This window comes from Arachis stenosperma, chromosome 6 (assembly GCF_014773155.1).
Source record: "Arachis stenosperma cultivar V10309 chromosome 6, arast.V10309.gnm1.PFL2, whole genome shotgun sequence".
In the NCBI taxonomy this organism is placed as follows: domain Eukaryota; kingdom Viridiplantae; phylum Streptophyta; class Magnoliopsida; order Fabales; family Fabaceae; genus Arachis; species Arachis stenosperma.
Window position 1 is genome coordinate 138,314,344 of NC_080382.1, and position 17,783 is coordinate 138,332,126.

Here is a 17,783-nt window from a genome sequence, read left to right on the forward strand (position 1 = left end):
TAAAAATGTCTTATGCATTATCTATTTCACAAAAGTCACAGCTATTCAAAAGCAAAGAATTGTTCTATTTTTTTTTTGTATTGTGAAAAGATAAAATAAAATTATCTCCTAAAATTTTTACTTAACAGACTTAACAACAACTAAATTCTAAAACCAGAAGCAAAACATAAAAAAAATTCAAAAAGAACTATAAATTTAAACTTTTTTTCTAGGTCATTCACAAATCTTCATAGCTAATAAATAAATATATATGTTTATTTATAGAAATTATAAATTTTATAACTAAAAATTTTTACTTTTTTATTTTATCTATAATTATTATGTGTTTATCTTCGTAAATTTTTGTGTTTAGTTTCATAAAACTCTATGGTTTTCATTGTTTATTTTAGGAACAACATTTTATAACAAAAATTAAATTTTTTTTAATAAAACACATCATCTTGTGGATAAAAGCATAGTGTGTATCTTTTTATTTTTTTTTCTCATTGGCGATATTATACAACACAAAAATTTAAGGAAAGTACAAAAATTTTACTATTTTTGATATTTTGACTTCTTTTCTACCTCAACTCTAGTAATAAATGTTTAGAAAAAATATAAAACCTTTGAAAAGAAAACACACAATTTTATAAATAAAAATATACAAATTTATATTTTTTGTCTTCTCATTAACGATAAACATGAAAATTTTTTAAAAATAACATAAAAATTTATAAATAAAAATACAAAAATTTTTGTTTTTTTTTATTATTCCTCCCCTCTCTTTTGCCATAAACATTTAGGAAAAAACACATAATTTTGTGAATAAAAATACAGAAATGTTGTATTTTTATTTCATTTTTTTGTTTTTTTTTAATGATAAATATGGAAATTTAAAAAAAATACGCAAATTTATAAACGAAATCACATAAATTCTACTTTTTTTTGTTTCTCCTGCTTCTTCCGCTTCTTATTTGCTTTTTGATTTTTATTCTATTTTCTTATTTTCTTTTATTTTTACTCTTAAAAAAAATAAAAAAATGCAAAATAAAAAAGTAACAAAAATACAAAATACAATAGAAGAAGAAGAAAAAAAATAACATGTGTGATTTATGCACATATTTATGTAAACAATTTTTGTTAGACTAATAAATTATTTAATTATTAAAAAAAGATTTATTTATTTAGTATTATTATAAAAAGTTAGTTAATATATATTTTAAAAATATAAATTAAGATTATTATAAATAAAAAATAAAAAATATCAATAACATATAATAAGATATTAAAAATTAATTTTTTATAATTTTAATAATTTTGTTTTTAGTTTATGATTCTTAAGACATATGTTAACCAAACTTTTGTCGAAAAAGAAAAGGATGGGAATATTAATTTTGAAACTTTCTTTTTTTAACAGAAGAACATGAGAGTTGTGCTGGAGGGGGTACGTGGCAAAGAAGCGATAAAACAAATGTCAACATCAAAGTGAAAGCAACAAAATTTTGTATGGGACACGTCAAAGAAACAAAGTAACGCGCACAAGAGAGCGTGTGTTACACTCTCTCTCTCTTTCTCTCTCCATAGAATATATAGATACATAGTATTATTGCCTCTGCTTCTCACTGCACATCACAGCACAGCACAACTTTCTTATTCTTATTTACTGCATTTGGGACCTCTTTCTCTCTGAACTTTCTAGACCAAGCACTCTCTGCTGGTGGGTTCTTTCTTCTCTTCTTCTTCTTTCTTTTCTTTATTATTATTATTATTATTTCTTGCTGTTCTTTCTTGTTGATGATTGATTTTGTTGACTCACACTGATTTGGGGTCTTTCATGTTTCTCTGGTATGCATTATTATCATTATTATGCTATCAAACTTTTATTTCATTTTTGCTTTGTAAAATGTTCATTATTTAATCATTTTCTTTGATTATGCATGATATAAAATGTTTTTTTAGTACTGTTTTAATGCTCTATTAATGCATTTTGGGGGAAATGAATGAATTGATGTATTCTTTCTATACATGAAATTTCTGTCGAGAACTCTTTGAAACTTTGCTATAGATTTTTACCTATTATTTGTTTAATGTGGCTAACAACAAAGGGTTTAGTTTCTTTTTCTCACCTTGATGAAGGTCCATGTACATTATTTATTTTTTCTTAATCCAAATTATGGAGTAAAGTTGGTAGTTGATCAGTTATTCAAACATGTGTGTATTGTTCTTCAGCTGGTGTTCTGAGAAAATGCTGAGGAAGAGGGCAAGATCAATTCATAAGGATCAAAATCACAAGGATCAGAGGACAATGATCTCTGATGCTGATTATGATTGCAATTCATTGGAGGGGACGAACATAAAAAACAGCTCAATTTTCAATGCTCCTCTTGTGTTTGTTGGAATGGGTCAGAGAGGGGTTTTAGATTCTGATTCAGTTAAGAGCCCCACTTCTCCACTAGATTTCACATGGATTTCAAATCTAGGAAACCCTTTTGTTAGGACCCCAAGATCTTCACTCCATGAAGGGAAACAACAAAGGATTTGGGATTGCAACAACAAAGTAGGTTTAGGGATCATAGATTCTTTGGAATTGGAAGATAATAACTGTTCTGAGTTTTCTGGGAAAATTCTCTTTTCATCAGAGAACAAGAAGCCTAGCCTCACTCCACAGATGATTATCAATGCCCCAAATTGCAGAACATTTGTGGATTCTGTTAAGGTATCTAAGTCCTTGCCAAAAGATTTTTGCAAGCTTCCTTATGCTAAGAATAGTGAGGATTCCTCTCACATGGGTAAATTTAATGTTCTTTATGAGATTGGTGAAACCATCCAAGAGCATGCACCTTTTGGGAAAACTAGGTCCTTCTCATTGGACTCTTTCACCCTGATTGATTCCAATGTGGATTCAGATTCTAAGGATTTCGGTTCAAACGGAGTGATCCGTCCTCCTCATTTTATTGGAGGGAGCAAGAATTCAAACAAATATCTGCCTGAAGAATTGGCTTCGAAACCTGCCTCCATCTGCTCCTCTAATGAGATTGTGAAGTTTCTATCGCCTAGTGAGATTGAAAATTCTGAGGACTACACCTGTGTGATCTCGCACGGTCCCAGTCCGAAAACCACCCACATTTTTTGTGACTGCATCTTGGGAACTCATTCCAATGATTTTAAAAACCACTATAATGAAGGGGAAGATAAGGGAGTGTCCTCCATGGTGGAGGACATGTTACAGACTCCAATCCAGTGCCCTTCTGGTGATTTCTTAAGTATCTGCTACCATTGCAACAAGAAACTCAAAGAGGGTGAAGATATTTACATATATAGGTAGATTTATTTGTGTTGTATCTCCTATGTTGTTAGTTGCTGTTTCTTTGTTTGATATAATTTGATCATTGGCTTCCTTTATGTCCTGCAGAGGTGAAGAGTCGTTTTGCAGTTTAGCTTGCCGTGAGATGGAAATCATGATCGATGAGGCGAGACAGGAATCATCGAATTCAGCTTCTCAAAGCCCTCCGAAGATGGGATATCATGGGGATATTTTTGAGCTAGGCATCCCCACGGCCATTGCGGTATAGAGGCTGCGGCCAGCGGCGCCCTTTTCTGCAATCATCATCAGGTTCATGAGAGTGGTAAACAACACCTGATCATCTGTTCACAAAGTGCTGTTCTTTATGTGCATCTATTAGCAGCCATGGATGATTTTTGTGTGTACATCATTTGTTTACCATTGGTTTTTAAGCTCTCATGGTGTTTGGTGGATGATGGCTATGAATTCAAGATTAATTTTGGTTTATTTCCATGTATAACTGAGATTATATATTATGAAATTTATATGCTAGTCTAGACTAGATTTGTTTTGATGCAGAAAAGAAGGGGTTGATGTTGAAGCCAATTTTTTGTGGCTTATCCCCATAATGAGTTTGCATCTATATATTATTATATTATGATTTAAGAATCAATGTATACCCGCCAAACAAATTGTTGACTATATTGGTATGCTAATTATTTACTGTTGTAGTTTATATCAAGCTACCCCCTTTTGAATCAATGAGAGATGGTTTTTATTGTGGTTTATCACTATTATCCTCTAATACCGTAATACATGCGACTTCGCCTTTTATGTTTAAGATGCTATGTTGACTCCTATTTTTCCCTTCTCCATCTCATGAGGAATGCAATATTTTTCTTTAAAAACATGCGGATACATGTGGTTATCTTCTAGTACAGTTTTTCTTCTATTTATGTTATTGAAGCGCTTAATTTTCAATCATGTTTAGAAGATAAAAAAAAAGTAATTTAAAATTATTTGTTAGGGTAATTTACACATATAAAATGATTGAAGAAAACGTTTACGCAAATACAACATTGGCAATTTCCAGGCGCAAATGCAACAAACGCAACTATATATAATCCGCTACACCCTGCAGCGGAACTTAATTGCACGTAATCCGTTACAGGGTATCGCGGATTACGTTGAGGGTGGGGTTACTCATAAACCGCTACACCTTGTAGCGGTTTATGACCAAATGACTTTTATGCATAGTCTGTTACACTCTGTAGCGGATTATGAGTATAGCGGTGTTTTATATGTTAGGGTTTAAAATCCATGATGCCAAATGCACGAATTGATATAAAATATAATCGTTATTCGCATTAACTCGTACAAAAATAATACAGGTATAACTACATAACTAATACAGATATAACTGTCACAAGTCGTTAACCCTAACAGAAAATAAATAAGTCATAATTCATACATGGATAACTATCGGAAATTAAGAGAGTCGGACGCTATTGCTGGTCACCGTCAACATTATGTTCGCCTCCGAATGGACCAAGTAGGTGCGAGCCTGTGTCACATCGAGTCGGACGCCTAACCATAGCCGCTCGCCGATCTCCCGACGGAGCCTCCTGTGCCCCAACTCCAAATGCAGATGGTGGCGTCCCCTCCATTCCGAACCAAGTGTCGTACGGGCTGCCTGCGGGCTCATTCAAGTCGACCGGGAGCTGGGTCTCAGGAACCTGGGTCTCAGGCATATCCGCTGGCTGTGGCCTATACTCCGTAGGGTCTGAAGGGCCGTTTGGAATCGGGCTCTGGTACTAATAAACGTCGTCACCCCGTATGAACTCATCAAAATTCGCATAGAACTGGGGTCCACACAACTGATCGTCGAAATCCATGGTGAAAGAAGTGGTAGCAAGATCGGCTAACAGCTGTGTGCTACACCCAGGTAGTACCTGAGAGTTAGATACGTGGGTAAAAGGTGTACCACCCATACTAGCCTCCGCGGTGCCACCAGCATGAGTGTCTGTAGGGTGCTGACGGGACGATCCTGCCTCGTCATCGTGGTGGACGGGAGGTGCTCTTCCACCACGAGCAGCCCGTCGTCTAGCAGAAGATCGACGAAAGCGATGATCTGCCTGGCCTCTGTCACACCACCAATCTGCTCCTCCTGCATCATGTTGTATAGCCAGCGCCAGTCGCGATCAGTGGCACGTGTACCGATGCGTCGTCTCCGCTCCAAACATCTGTTATCTGGCATATCGGACGCTGGAACTCTAGTCGGCGCCTGCGACGACCCTCTGAGTATAGCATCGTCCGGAACCTGGGTCAGCCTGGGGTCGGCGAAAGCAACTCCTGGTGACAGAATCCTACGTGCAACACGGTGCCACCAGTCCAGGTATTCAGGGGATGGACCAGGATCAGGAACTCTCTTGTGGCCCATGAATAGCAGAAATAGCACATAAGTATGTAATTTCAAATGTATAACGTAATGAACTTGAAAGAATGAATGAATTAAAGTATACCTGGATGCCAATGGAAAAGAGAAGGCATCATAACCCGGCGGCCTCAGCGTGGAAAACCGCCAAAAGATCCATGACTATAGCAACTGTAGGGGTCCAGCCAAGTTGGTGACGTTTCTGTTCGCCACCCTGCACATGCATCGGTACACGCCACGCCATGGCGCCCCAGCTATAGCTGCCTATATCGTCAAGTCTCGCCACAAAAGGCAACCAGCGAAGGTGGACTCGATTAGCACTCTTGTCCATGAACAGCTGTGTCGACAGAAGCATCATAATATACGCGCGTGCATATATGCGCACGGTCTCCTCCGAAGCATCCGCTAGTAACACCCAGAACCGCTCATGAAACCATGTGAAGTGGACTGTGTATAACTTTCTCTTATCCTGCGGCGGAAGCTTACCAAATAACTCCTCGAACCACTCCCATGCCGGTCTGGCCCCCTCGATGTGCATGTGGAAGTCTGTCATGCACCCGAAAACAACCTGGTCATCCACGGGCAGCCCGAGCTGGTATGCCACGTCCTGGAGCGTGATAGTACACTCTCCGAATGGTATATGGAAAGTGTGGGTCTCAGGCCGCCACCTCTCAATAAATGCGCTGACCAGAGGTTCATCCAACCAGAGCCAATGCGCGTTCAGCCTAGCCATGTGGTACAACCCAACCCTCTCTAAGTAAGGTATGATCCTATCATGTAACGGCATATTATGTTGCCTACGGACGCTATACACACATCGGGTTGGCTGCATTTTCAGAAATAAAGAACACCGGCTTAATTTCTAACAATAACATCACCAACCAAACTATAGCTTGTATTTCTAGTCTTAAGCTACTTGGGTTTTGAAATTACTAATTTACCTCTCTACCTTGACTATTAAATGTTAGATGTGAAAGTTTATATTTCAAATTTTCATTTACAAACCAAAACCTAAACTAAGTCTCTATCTATCTAGTTAATGAATTACTTCCTTAATATTGAATAAAATATACATTTATTAAAATAGTGTTTGGAAATACAGACACTTACCTCTGGATCCATGGTTCCGGTTACGTGAGCAACGCCGTCGAGCCGGTACAACCGCCATTCATCCTCCATTCTTCCAAACTACTCAAATATTTTAAATTTTCTCTCCCTTCTCTCTACTTTCTCTCTCTAACTTTTTTTCCAAAATAACTCACATGATTTTCACTACAGCCTCACGCGGTATATATAGACAAACCACTATACTCATAATCCGCTACAGTGCATAAAAGTCATTTGGTCATAAACCGCTACAGGGTGTAGCGGTTTATGAGTAACCCCGCCCTCAACGTAATCCGCGATACCCTGTAGCGGATTACGTGCAATTAAGTTCCGCTGCAGGGTGTAGCGGATTATATATAGTTGCGTTTGTTGCATTTGCGTATGAAAATTGCCAATGTTGTATTCGCGTAAACGTTTTCTTCAATAATTTTGTATGTGCCCTATTTGTTAATTATAATTTATTTTATTTGTAGGATTTAGTTAATCAGTTCTGCTACATATTTAAATTTTTTTTTGAAAAACAAATCTAATCAAGTTGGTTTAAAACTAACAAAAATTAATTTCATTAGTGAGAATGTATAGACATGCTCTAACTTCCAACGGCATGGCGCATTTTGTCTTGCTCTTCGCGTTCTTTCTTTTTCGTGTTCTTTTTTCTTCTCTTTATACAATTGTTACCTTTTTTTCTTTTCATTTTCCTGGTATTTTTTGCAATATCATGTATGATTTTTTTTTACTTAATTTTTTTTTGTTTTTATTTTTGTTAAGAGGGTAAAATAAGAAAAATTATGAGAATGTGAGACATAAAAAAAAGATGATAATGAAGAAGAGGATGAGACGTTTTGAATTAGATAGAATTCATTAGAAAATAACATCGAAATATTTTAATAATACTAAAACTTCTTAATTTTAACATCGAAATTTAATTACAAAAACACAGCTTCTTTAATGTTGCATTTTTATTTTGAATTGTTATTCTTACTTTTTTTAGGAGTATTACTTCTCATATTAAACTTAAATAAACATGCATTACAATCTTATTTAGTTGAATGAATATAGTTTCACATTTATTGGATTAAATTCTTGCCAAAAACTAAAAAAATACCAAAATTTCGTAATTTTGACATTGAAATGTTAAAAAACGAAAAAAATTTTAATTTTGACATAGAAATGTCTTGTTAATGCCTTCTTATGCTTCAATGACAGATTCTTTTCTTTCTTTACTTGCTAACTAAATATAATGAGAAGGAATATTCTAATTTGATGTTCTAAACTTACTAAGTAATCACGATGATTAAAATAACAAAAAATAAGAGCGGGAAGAGTTGTTATTTTGAATTGTTATTTTTATTTTTTAAAGAGTATTGTTTCTCATATTAGACTTGAATGAACATGTATTATAATTTTATTTAATTAAATGAATGTAAAAAGTAAATTACATACTAAAAGATCACAAGATAACACCGAAATTACTTGAATGAATATGTTTGTACTATATTAGAATCTTTTTTAATTGAATGAATGTATGTTCATACTTATTGGATTGAATTCTTGCAAAAAAAAAAAATCAAAATTTCTTAATTTTGATACCGAAATGTTGCTACAAAAATACAAATTTTTTTTAATTTTATATTTTTCACTTCTAATTTTTTTTTCTTATGCTCTTATTTCTTTTAAAAGTACTGTTTCTCAATTAGACTTGAATGCATACTTATTGAATTTAAATCTTACATGTGCAAAAATTTAAAAGAGAATGAAGGAGAAAAAAAACACTGTGCAATTTATGTATAAGAAGAAAACTGATATTGACGGCGATAACGATGATGATGATGATGATGATGATGATGGAGGAGGAGGAAAAGGAAGGAGGAGAATAAATTCAAATGAAAAAGAAGGGAGATGGAAGAGGAGGTGGTGACAACGACGACGATGACGAAAGAGAAATATGGGGAAAAAGAAGAGAATAAGAAGAGATAGTAGCATCTGCAATGACGATAATGATAATAATAATGATGATGGAGGAGTAAAAAAAGGAAGGAGGAAAATAAATTCAAATGAGAAAGAAAGGAAGAGGAAGAGGAGGTGGTGGTGACGACAACGAGAACGATGAGGAAAAAGGAGGAGAATAAGAAGAGACGGGCAACGATATACGAAAAGAGGCGTAAACAGAAAATACATTATAACAATTTGGTTAGACTTGATTAAATAAATGCTTTTAGAACAGATGTTAAGTTTACAGATTAAAATTTTTTTTATTAAAAATATGAAAAATTTAAATTTTTAACACATTTCTTTTACATTCTTTAAATAAATATATTTAAAATTTTTGTTAATAATAAATTTATCATGGACATATATTGACTAAATCTTTATTTATATTTATTAATTAATTATTATTTATTGTTTTGATGGTTAATTTTAATGGTCATTTAATATTCTTCCTTTTGTATTTATTAATTATTGTTTAAATAACTAAATAATATTATATGTAATAAATGTATAATTGTGAATGTTGCATATATGAAATTAAGTTAAACAAAGGCATAAATGCAATTATAGATTTTTTTTTCTAAAGTTAGGAGTAAGACTCAAATTCGTGACTTCTAAGTGAGTATTTGAAAAATTATACCATTTAAATTATAAGTTATTTATAACTCGTTACTATATAATTATAGATTTTACATTTATAAAATTATAGATAGATTATTATTTTATTATCTCTTAGCATTACTGCATTACTGTTAACTTTTATATTTTTTCTTAGCAAGATTCAGATGCATCGAGTATTGATTATTAAATGATAACAAGGTCAACTGTCAAGCCCTCAGCGCACAATACTACAACAATTACTCGGCTACATGAAATTTAGTTCAAATTTTGGCTGGGCGATTCATGATTAACAAATTACAATAGTTTCCCAATTCAAGCGAATGGAGTGGTGTACGGTGGACCTTCCTTATTTATGTGTGTGAAACTGCGAATTATTTATTTTAAAAGAATTGGTTTTGAGGAGGTTACTTTTACCCCTGCAAAATTATAGGGTATTAATAACTGGCAACTCTATGTAATTAAAATATTCGATTATGTTATATTCATAGTTTCATACTAAAATTAATTCTTAAAGTCAATCATCAATATATTTTAATAAAATATAAATATATATTAAAAATAAAATTATATATATTTATATTCAAATATATTAATAACTAATTTTAATAACTAAGTTTAGTATACAAATACCATTTTTGTAAAATATTAGCTGCATCGCCTAATAAGAAGGTATTAAATCTTTAGTTGTAACAGGCTTTGCATTAAATCATAGCCGTCAAGTGAGTAGTAAATACCTCGGAAAGAAATATTGAAGACCAAATTACAAATATTTAAATACATTTTAATCTTAATTATCCAGTTGTAATTTTGAGGAGCTCGCTTTGAAATTGCTATTAAGAGTCAAAATTAGAGACGCGTGTATCTTCAGTAAAACCTCTAAATTTTAAATTATTAAATGACTATTTATTAACTTCCAATCCAAGATATCTGTGTATCAATTATAAAGTCGGAACTAGAAGTCTAGAACTACTGCTCTCAAGTCTCGTGCACCATATCCTCTCTACACATAGATTTTAGATTTGATATCATCACAAAATAAAACTGTCACAATTTAAATTTTAAAACCATACATTCAGAATATTCTATTACGTGGAGCATAGGCATACAAAAATAGAAAGCGAAAAATATATAAATCACTAATAACAAAATATTTACAAGCTAAAACAAAAACATTTGAAAAAGCAGCGACTACAACCTGAAACCCCCCCCCCCCCTCCTCTCTCTTCCAACACGACACTATTAGTAAACAAATTATCTGACTCGGATCATTCCCCTAGGCATAAACTTGTCCTTCCTATTGAATATTGGATCAGCATGCAGTTTTCCAATTCCCACAAAGTGCATTACTTCTTCACTTGACATTTTTGAGTTCACAGGACTCTCCAGTGAAATCAGATTTAGACTTCCAACTCAAAATATACCCACACTTGCTTCAGCAGTCTCGGCCTCGGATCTGTCGTGTGTTGTAGGATTTGCAGTTCAAGCATTTTTGAGCCACAAAATGGAACTGAACTCGAGATGTTTTGCAACAATCATTGCACAAGATCCAAACCTGTCGAGCATAACACCATCATACCAGTATTTCATAAAACTGGACTAATGAACTACGCTATGGTGCATCAAATCAACAAGATAATTTGAAGTATAACTCAACATAATTTTACATCACTAATTTAATCTCTCTGCATCAACACCAAGTTTATGTGGGTATATTTAAGTCATTCCTCATAAAACTAGACATCTTAAAACCCTCAAACACAACACAGAAAGACATGACAGAAACAAACACTGACCATTTTATTCTGATATGGTTCAGGCATCGATATAGCAGCCATCTCCAAGTCAAATTTCTCCCAAACCTTCGACATATCGCACACCGACTTTGAGCACAGAGGGCATGCATATCTGATGGATATTCAAAAGCAAGGATCAGTAAAATTTTCGGATAGATATTAAGAAAGAAGACAAAGGTAAGTGCCTATTACTCACTTGTGATGTTCTCCCATTTCCTTCAAGCAGCTCTTATGGATTGTATGTCCACAGGGCATAACAGTGACATCATTTCTGGATTCAAACAAATACTGCAATAGCAAATTTTTCATGTACTTGTATCAGTCTCCATTCCAGTAATTCAAAGTTCCAAAGAGGTATTATATAAAGGAAAAATTATATTTTAACCGTGGAACTTGTAAAAGTATTACCTCAAAACAAACGGGGCAATCATGATGCATTGCTCCTTCAATGCAAGGGTGACCGTCTTTTAGCAGGATTGAATAGCAACAACCTACTCAAAATAATTCATCAATGAAAAGACGAAACAGGCATTGCATTGAAAAATAAATCACAATATAATAAGAGAAAGATGAAGACCCCAAGAATTTAGTGAGAGAAGAGTGTATTAAAATGAAAAATGAGTGTATTAAAATGAATAATATTAACTTACCACACTTGTAGCAGTGGAAGAAATTCTCACGTCCTCCAGTTCTGGATTATAACATTAGATAGAATCAATCAGTTTGAATTTCAATACTAGACACAGTTGATCCACAAAGCAAAATTCTTTAAACCTTCAAGGCATACTTTGCACACATGTGATATTGTAGTTAAGACACAAAACAAAATGGTACAATAAAGAATCATATCTAGAAACATAAAAAAGAACTAATTTACCAAACGAAGCATAGCACACATTTCCATTTTAGAGAATCTTGTAAAATCAGTGTAGAAAGTGGACTACTACAAATGAAGGACCAAATAAATTTTTGTTTTGTTTCAAAAATGAGTTTAGAAGAAAAATTATAAGCTAAATCACCCCACCTCCCCCAAAAAACACCTTTCCTCTCATTTTCTGCAGAGATATTTACAACTGAGAGAACACACTAGATCAGCAGTTCATACCTGCAAATTCCACATCCATCGCAATGATATTGTTGCTTCGATACCTGCTTCAAATGGAAGAAAAACAGATATAAGACGGTAAAACAGTATTAAGGCAGAAAAAAAGGTAAATTAAACATGAAAAAGAAAAGGAAAAGAAGGGGGGGGGGGTCTGTTATTGAAACATGGATTAACTACTTCATCATCATCAAAGAGCTTGCATGTTTCACAGAAGTATTTGCCCATACATACACCACAATTGATACAGTTCTGCTGCACCTGTAAGCAGAAAAATAAACACACAAAATGAATCAATTAGCAAAATATTGTAATCAATGGTACTGCAGGTTTTCAATGGATGACTAGTTCAATAAGATGAGATGAATTCAATGTTCTCAAAGAAACTCACTTTTCCTAGGAAACATCTTTTAAGTCGTTTTTGTTTTCAAAACTAAAAGGGGAAAAAAAGCCTACAAACCTAAATAAAACATCTGGAGCAAATTTCAAAATCCCCCTTAACAACTGCACCTTTTTTGTTTACTTTATTGTATATGGAGGAGGACTCTCCATTGTTTTTATATACAATTATCACAGGTTCCCCCTAAAACAGTATTATTATTATCTGAATTCACTAATTTGTACACTAGACGGAGAAGTACAATTGAAGATCAAAGAATTTCTAAACTCACCTCTTGTTCTGTCCCACAAAGTGAACATATCACCTGAAAAGTCATTTCATTAGTATTAAGGACTTTCTTGATCACAATGCTACTAACAGTGGATTAGGCACAAAATAAATTGCACATTCCAACAGTATCTCCAAACAACTAACCATACCTGTTTGACTTGGTGGCGCGGAATGTCATGTCTAAGTTTCTGGTCAATGCTGATATCATTCTGTTAAACACAAGAAGAAGAAAAGTTTTGAGAAACTGAAGGAATGTTGCATTACATGAATTACACAAAACGAGGATATTTCAAGGGTTTGAATTAAATTCCCATAAGCTAACATTTTTGTTCCCCTGAAAATTTATCTTTTAAAAACTCATTATCAACTAGTACTCAAATATCTACACTTTATAGAAAAGTACACTTCCACTTCTCGTAAGACTATCAGAGAAAGTAACGAAACATAGGTATTTCTGAACTACAGCAGTTATGTAATAAAACAAATTGGACTTTGAGAGCAGACACAAAAAGAAATACAAACCACCGAAAATTAGAATAGATGTAAATAAAGCATCATGTAGAGAAAACATATCAAGTTTGGCTGGAATATGAAATAAAACGGAAGCTTATCAGCTCCAGAAATAACCAATGTTAAAATATTTGAGATCAAGGGAATTCACTCACTTTTGCTTCATTGTGACAGTGGCGGCAATCAAAAACCTCATTGCAACAAGGGGCCCTGATACAGCATCTTCTCCGGTAATGTTGACATCTGCAAACAAAGCCTATTGCTTTAGCAAACAAATAGGGTACATAACACCTCAACTAGAAGGAAAAGAGTATATGAACAAAATATTTACCCGTACTCCATGTATCCTTTCTCACGCAAGTCATTAGTCTTTTCATGATCAGTTGATTGGCTGGATTCTTCCCTATGATCAATCTCTGCATTTGATTCTGTGGCATAAGCGTCTCCCTCTGTCAGATGCTTCATATCATTGCACTCAAACTGCAGTGGCTCAGAGCGCATTACTGCCACCTCTCCCATTATACCTCGGATAATATTACCAAATATCTAGAAGCAGTGAGTGAGCTTAGGGACCTGCATGTAGGGACATGTTTAGAAATAATCCTAAAACTTCTAAAGGCATACTCAGTCACCCCATCAAGCCAGGTAAACACCGAATGTATTGTTGCTTTCTTCTACACTGCCGCGGACCAACAACAACACAAATTGAATCATGCAGCTCCAATCAGCAATTGAAAATTAGTCTATCTACAAGAATTCCATATATTACTATAAGTTGGCACTGGGAAACTTGCAGCTGCCAGATGTAAATAGAAACCAACAGCAGAATGATCACTTGATTTCTTGAAGAACTCTCGAGTCCCAGTCCCAGAACCAAATCCAACTATAGTTGAGCCAACCAATAGATACTCCAACCTATGTTGAAATCAATAAACCACTCAATCAAAGGCATCTCAAAAAATAATTAAAAAAATAGCATATGTGTCGATTTTTATTGTCCATGAAGGACAATCCTACCTTAATAGGCAGAAGTGTATTGGATTCCACCTGAACAGATAATCCTACCTGAACAGACACTTAACAATAGCAATTACCTAACAGAACTTCATATCTCCAGCACCTTGGTGGATTCCTTGTCTTATTAGAAATTTTCTCTTCGTTACATAGTTAGCTAGGTCACTTGGCAGTTGACACTGAAGAACTCGTTCACTGCCAAGACAATAACCAAGGGTAGGTTATCCATATTGGGGGTGCAGCAGCAGGGTCGTTTCTTCTACTAGCCTAGACAAAAATGAAGGCTGGAAGAAGAAAGAAGGAAGATTGGCACGGAAGAGAGCAGGTCAACTATTCAAATGTGAGGTCAAACAATGGGCGTAGCATCAAGCCAACCTTTTTACTATTAATTGTGGGTGGGGCAGAGAAACAATAGGATAGTTTCTACAGATCAGGCGAAAGGCGAGCTCCAGTTACAAACTTCACATCATCAAAACTGGCTTCAAGCTGTATCGAACTCGTGTAGCATATAACGAACCATAAGGTAGCATAAGTATAAGGACACGGCTATAAGGCTTCAAGCTGCATCTCACAACAGATTACAAGCGGCATCTCACAACATGGCTAAAGCAACAAAGATCTAATCGCCACTCACCCCTTCAAAATAATAACTACCAGTGTCCCTGCAAGTCCTAGTATCTGCAACTGGGTGCTTCACTTTCTTGCAAACTGCATTTCCCTGCAAAAAACTTCTTCATCGAAGCTTTCTAAACTAACAAAACATGTTCGGATTTCCGTCTGAAACTCCAAAACCATGGTCAGAGCAAAGCCTTGAGCCCAAACCACGATTTGGGCATTTCCAAACGGAACAGAACATGCCAAATCACTCATCCAAGTTGATCCTCCTAAATTGTTAACCTCTCAACCTTTCACTGTCTCACATATATCCCTATTCTTTATATAAGATTCCCAACTATCTTAACCTGAATAATTTAAACACATATACTTCTTATAAATAAGCCTTGAAAGCTCAAACCTCCCTTAATGTTCCTCTCCTTTCACAATGTTGAAGGTGCTTATTCCAAACGTAATATCCTATAGAATTACGTCATTGACTACCACTAAAAAATGTCACTCTCCATCTCACTAAGTAAAAGTAATAGCTTCTAAGATCATAAACGAGTATCTTAACCGCAGAGCACAACATGGTAGTCAGCTAAATAGAGTTGATCATGTCACAACCAACACAAGCAACAGCTAAAAATCTAAAATTTCACAGAATTCACGACTCGCATTATTTAGAATCAGAACCTCAAACAGAACAGCATACAAAAATTAGAGAGAGAAAAGAAACATGCACGTTACCTACAGAAAATAACGCAAATAATACACAAAACAAGTGACAGAGGAGTAAACACAGATGAAATAATTGAAATTCAATGAATCAGCAATAGAATTTGACAGAAAACAACAACGAACTTTCAGCTCCCGAACGGGTGATCGGCGTTAACAATCGATCAACGACGGTTTTCTTAAAACTTTTTTTCCTGTGCTCCAATTCGAACCTTCGAACAAATCGCTTTTTTCCCCCTGAAATGAGAAGGATCGAAAATCCAAGCTCTATTTATAGACCTAGTTTTTTCTTTCGAGAGGGTTCGAAATTGACCAATTCTGTACGAAACGATGAACGTAACAAATAAAAACAAAATTGAAAAATAGAAATTTTGATTTTTGAAAGCGAACGAAAATGACACGGTATGGTCAGCTAGTGACAGCTATTATATCCATTTTTGTCTGAAATTCCGATTTTGCCCCTGAAAATATCTTATCGGAACGTATGGGACACCATTTATTCTGGTTACGTGTCGCCAGGATTTGCCTCAAATTGCGTGTAGATTCTCTATCTGCGGTCTAGGGGTGTACATGGTCTGGCCCGATCCGAAGATTCGACTCGGCTCCGAATACTTTAGGAGCTAATTTAGTGTGATTTCATCGGGTTTATGATCGGATAAGGGTCTCAAAGATAGACCCGATCATTATTTCAGGTCGGGTCCGGATCATAGCTCGGGTCATCCGAACTCGGCCCGATGGCCCGGTCATCATACACAATTAATATTTTATGTTGGATGATGGCTATTCTTATGTGGAATTTAAATATTGTAAACCTTAATATCTTGTATTATTAGTCATTTATAAGATTATAAGTTAATGTTTTATGTTTAAAATGCATAAGACTTTACACTAATACATAATATTGTGTTATTTGTATTGATTTAAATATTTGGTGTTAGATAATATTAGTATTGATTATGGTTATGCTTTAATTTTAGAGAAGGATTGGTTCTTGTTATAATTTTTTAAGTGAATTTTACTATGTGAATTGTGAAATAAATGTTGGAGATTATGTGATTTTTACATGCTAAAGGCTCGGTTTTTACTCGATCCGAATGTGCGTAGATTTCATCGGATTTAAGATCGGGTTAGGGTCTAAATATTAAGTCCGGTCTATATTTCAGACCGAATCTAAGTTAAGTCAAATCCGATGTGACCCGACCCATGTACATCCCTATTGCGGTCAGACATATTTCTAACTTTGGGACAAAGGAGCGGAGTTTACCGTTTACCGACCACTCATCAGAATAAAGATAAAAGATGTAACCTAATTTAGTGTTATTATGGTGAGTTGTCTTAAATTTATTAAATATTATATATTTATTTTTTTAATAGTTTAAGTATAATGTTAAAGACATTATTGTACTCATTATATTTAAAATGAATTTCAATAAATCATTCTGTTAATTGTAGTTGCGGCTTGGCAGTGGCATCACTAATTAGAAGGGAGAAAACTACTGGCTTGAATTTATTGTTGAAGGTGATGGAATGAAATCACATCATCTTTTATACGATGAGTTTGGTTTACTTTATACACAAGTTACAATAACTAACTAAACATTTACTACGAACCATTGAATCTAATTACAACTCAAGTTCAATGTTGTTCATGTTTCTTTAATTATTTAAGGTACTCAAGTCGTCACGAGATGAATCTATAGCTTAATCCGTTAGCCATAAGCCCATAATTTGGAGAAGTTTTTATAAACAGGCTAGTTTGACTCAATACGTTCTTAGTGAGGAGATTAGGTCTTTAGGTTGGATTAGGATAAATATTGAAAAAATGTTAGATTTAAAAAAAATACAAAAATAAATATATAAATTAGTCATCTAGTTAATCCGTTATTTTTTAGAAGATTGATTAAGTTTTTTCCATTTAACTCGAAGTTTAGATGAATCTAATTTTAAAA

At 34.3% G+C, this 17,783-nt stretch overlaps 2 protein-coding genes across 8 annotated transcripts; one reads left to right on the forward strand and one right to left on the reverse strand.

The window, feature by feature from the left end:
• Positions 1–1,613: 1,613 nt before the first annotated feature.
• Positions 1,614–4,083, forward strand: LOC130933097 (FCS-Like Zinc finger 10-like). The gene is made up of 3 exons (XM_057862608.1): positions 1,614–1,696; positions 2,209–3,300; positions 3,392–4,083. The coding sequence occupies exons 2-3, from the start codon at positions 2,225–2,227 to the stop codon at positions 3,549–3,551; spliced, it is 1,236 nt and encodes a 411-aa protein (XP_057718591.1). The 5' UTR covers positions 1,614–1,696; positions 2,209–2,224; the 3' UTR covers positions 3,552–4,083.
• Positions 4,084–10,596: 6,513 nt separating this feature from the next.
• On the reverse strand, positions 10,597–16,190 carry LOC130934966 (probable E3 ubiquitin-protein ligase RZFP34). Of its 7 annotated transcripts, XM_057864484.1 has the most exons (14): positions 15,137–16,137; positions 14,878–15,063; positions 14,506–14,697; positions 13,820–14,403; positions 13,644–13,731; positions 13,128–13,187; positions 12,980–13,012; positions 12,492–12,569; positions 12,312–12,358; positions 11,857–11,897; positions 11,615–11,697; positions 11,403–11,494; positions 11,207–11,318; positions 10,598–10,965 (listed from the first exon to the last, which is right to left on the reverse strand). In XM_057864484.1, exons 4-14 carry the CDS (start codon positions 14,005–14,007, stop codon positions 10,846–10,848), a joined length of 942 nt encoding a protein of 313 aa, XP_057720467.1. In that variant the 5' UTR covers positions 14,008–14,403; positions 14,506–14,697; positions 14,878–15,063; positions 15,137–16,137; the 3' UTR covers positions 10,598–10,845. The 7 variants fall into 7 exon arrangements, with proteins under 7 accessions (XP_057720470.1, XP_057720467.1, XP_057720465.1 ...); XM_057864482.1 differs by having other exon boundaries at positions 14,506–15,063; XM_057864485.1 differs by having other exon boundaries at positions 14,583–14,697; positions 14,878–16,137.
• Between the last annotated feature and the right edge of the window lie 1,593 nt (positions 16,191–17,783).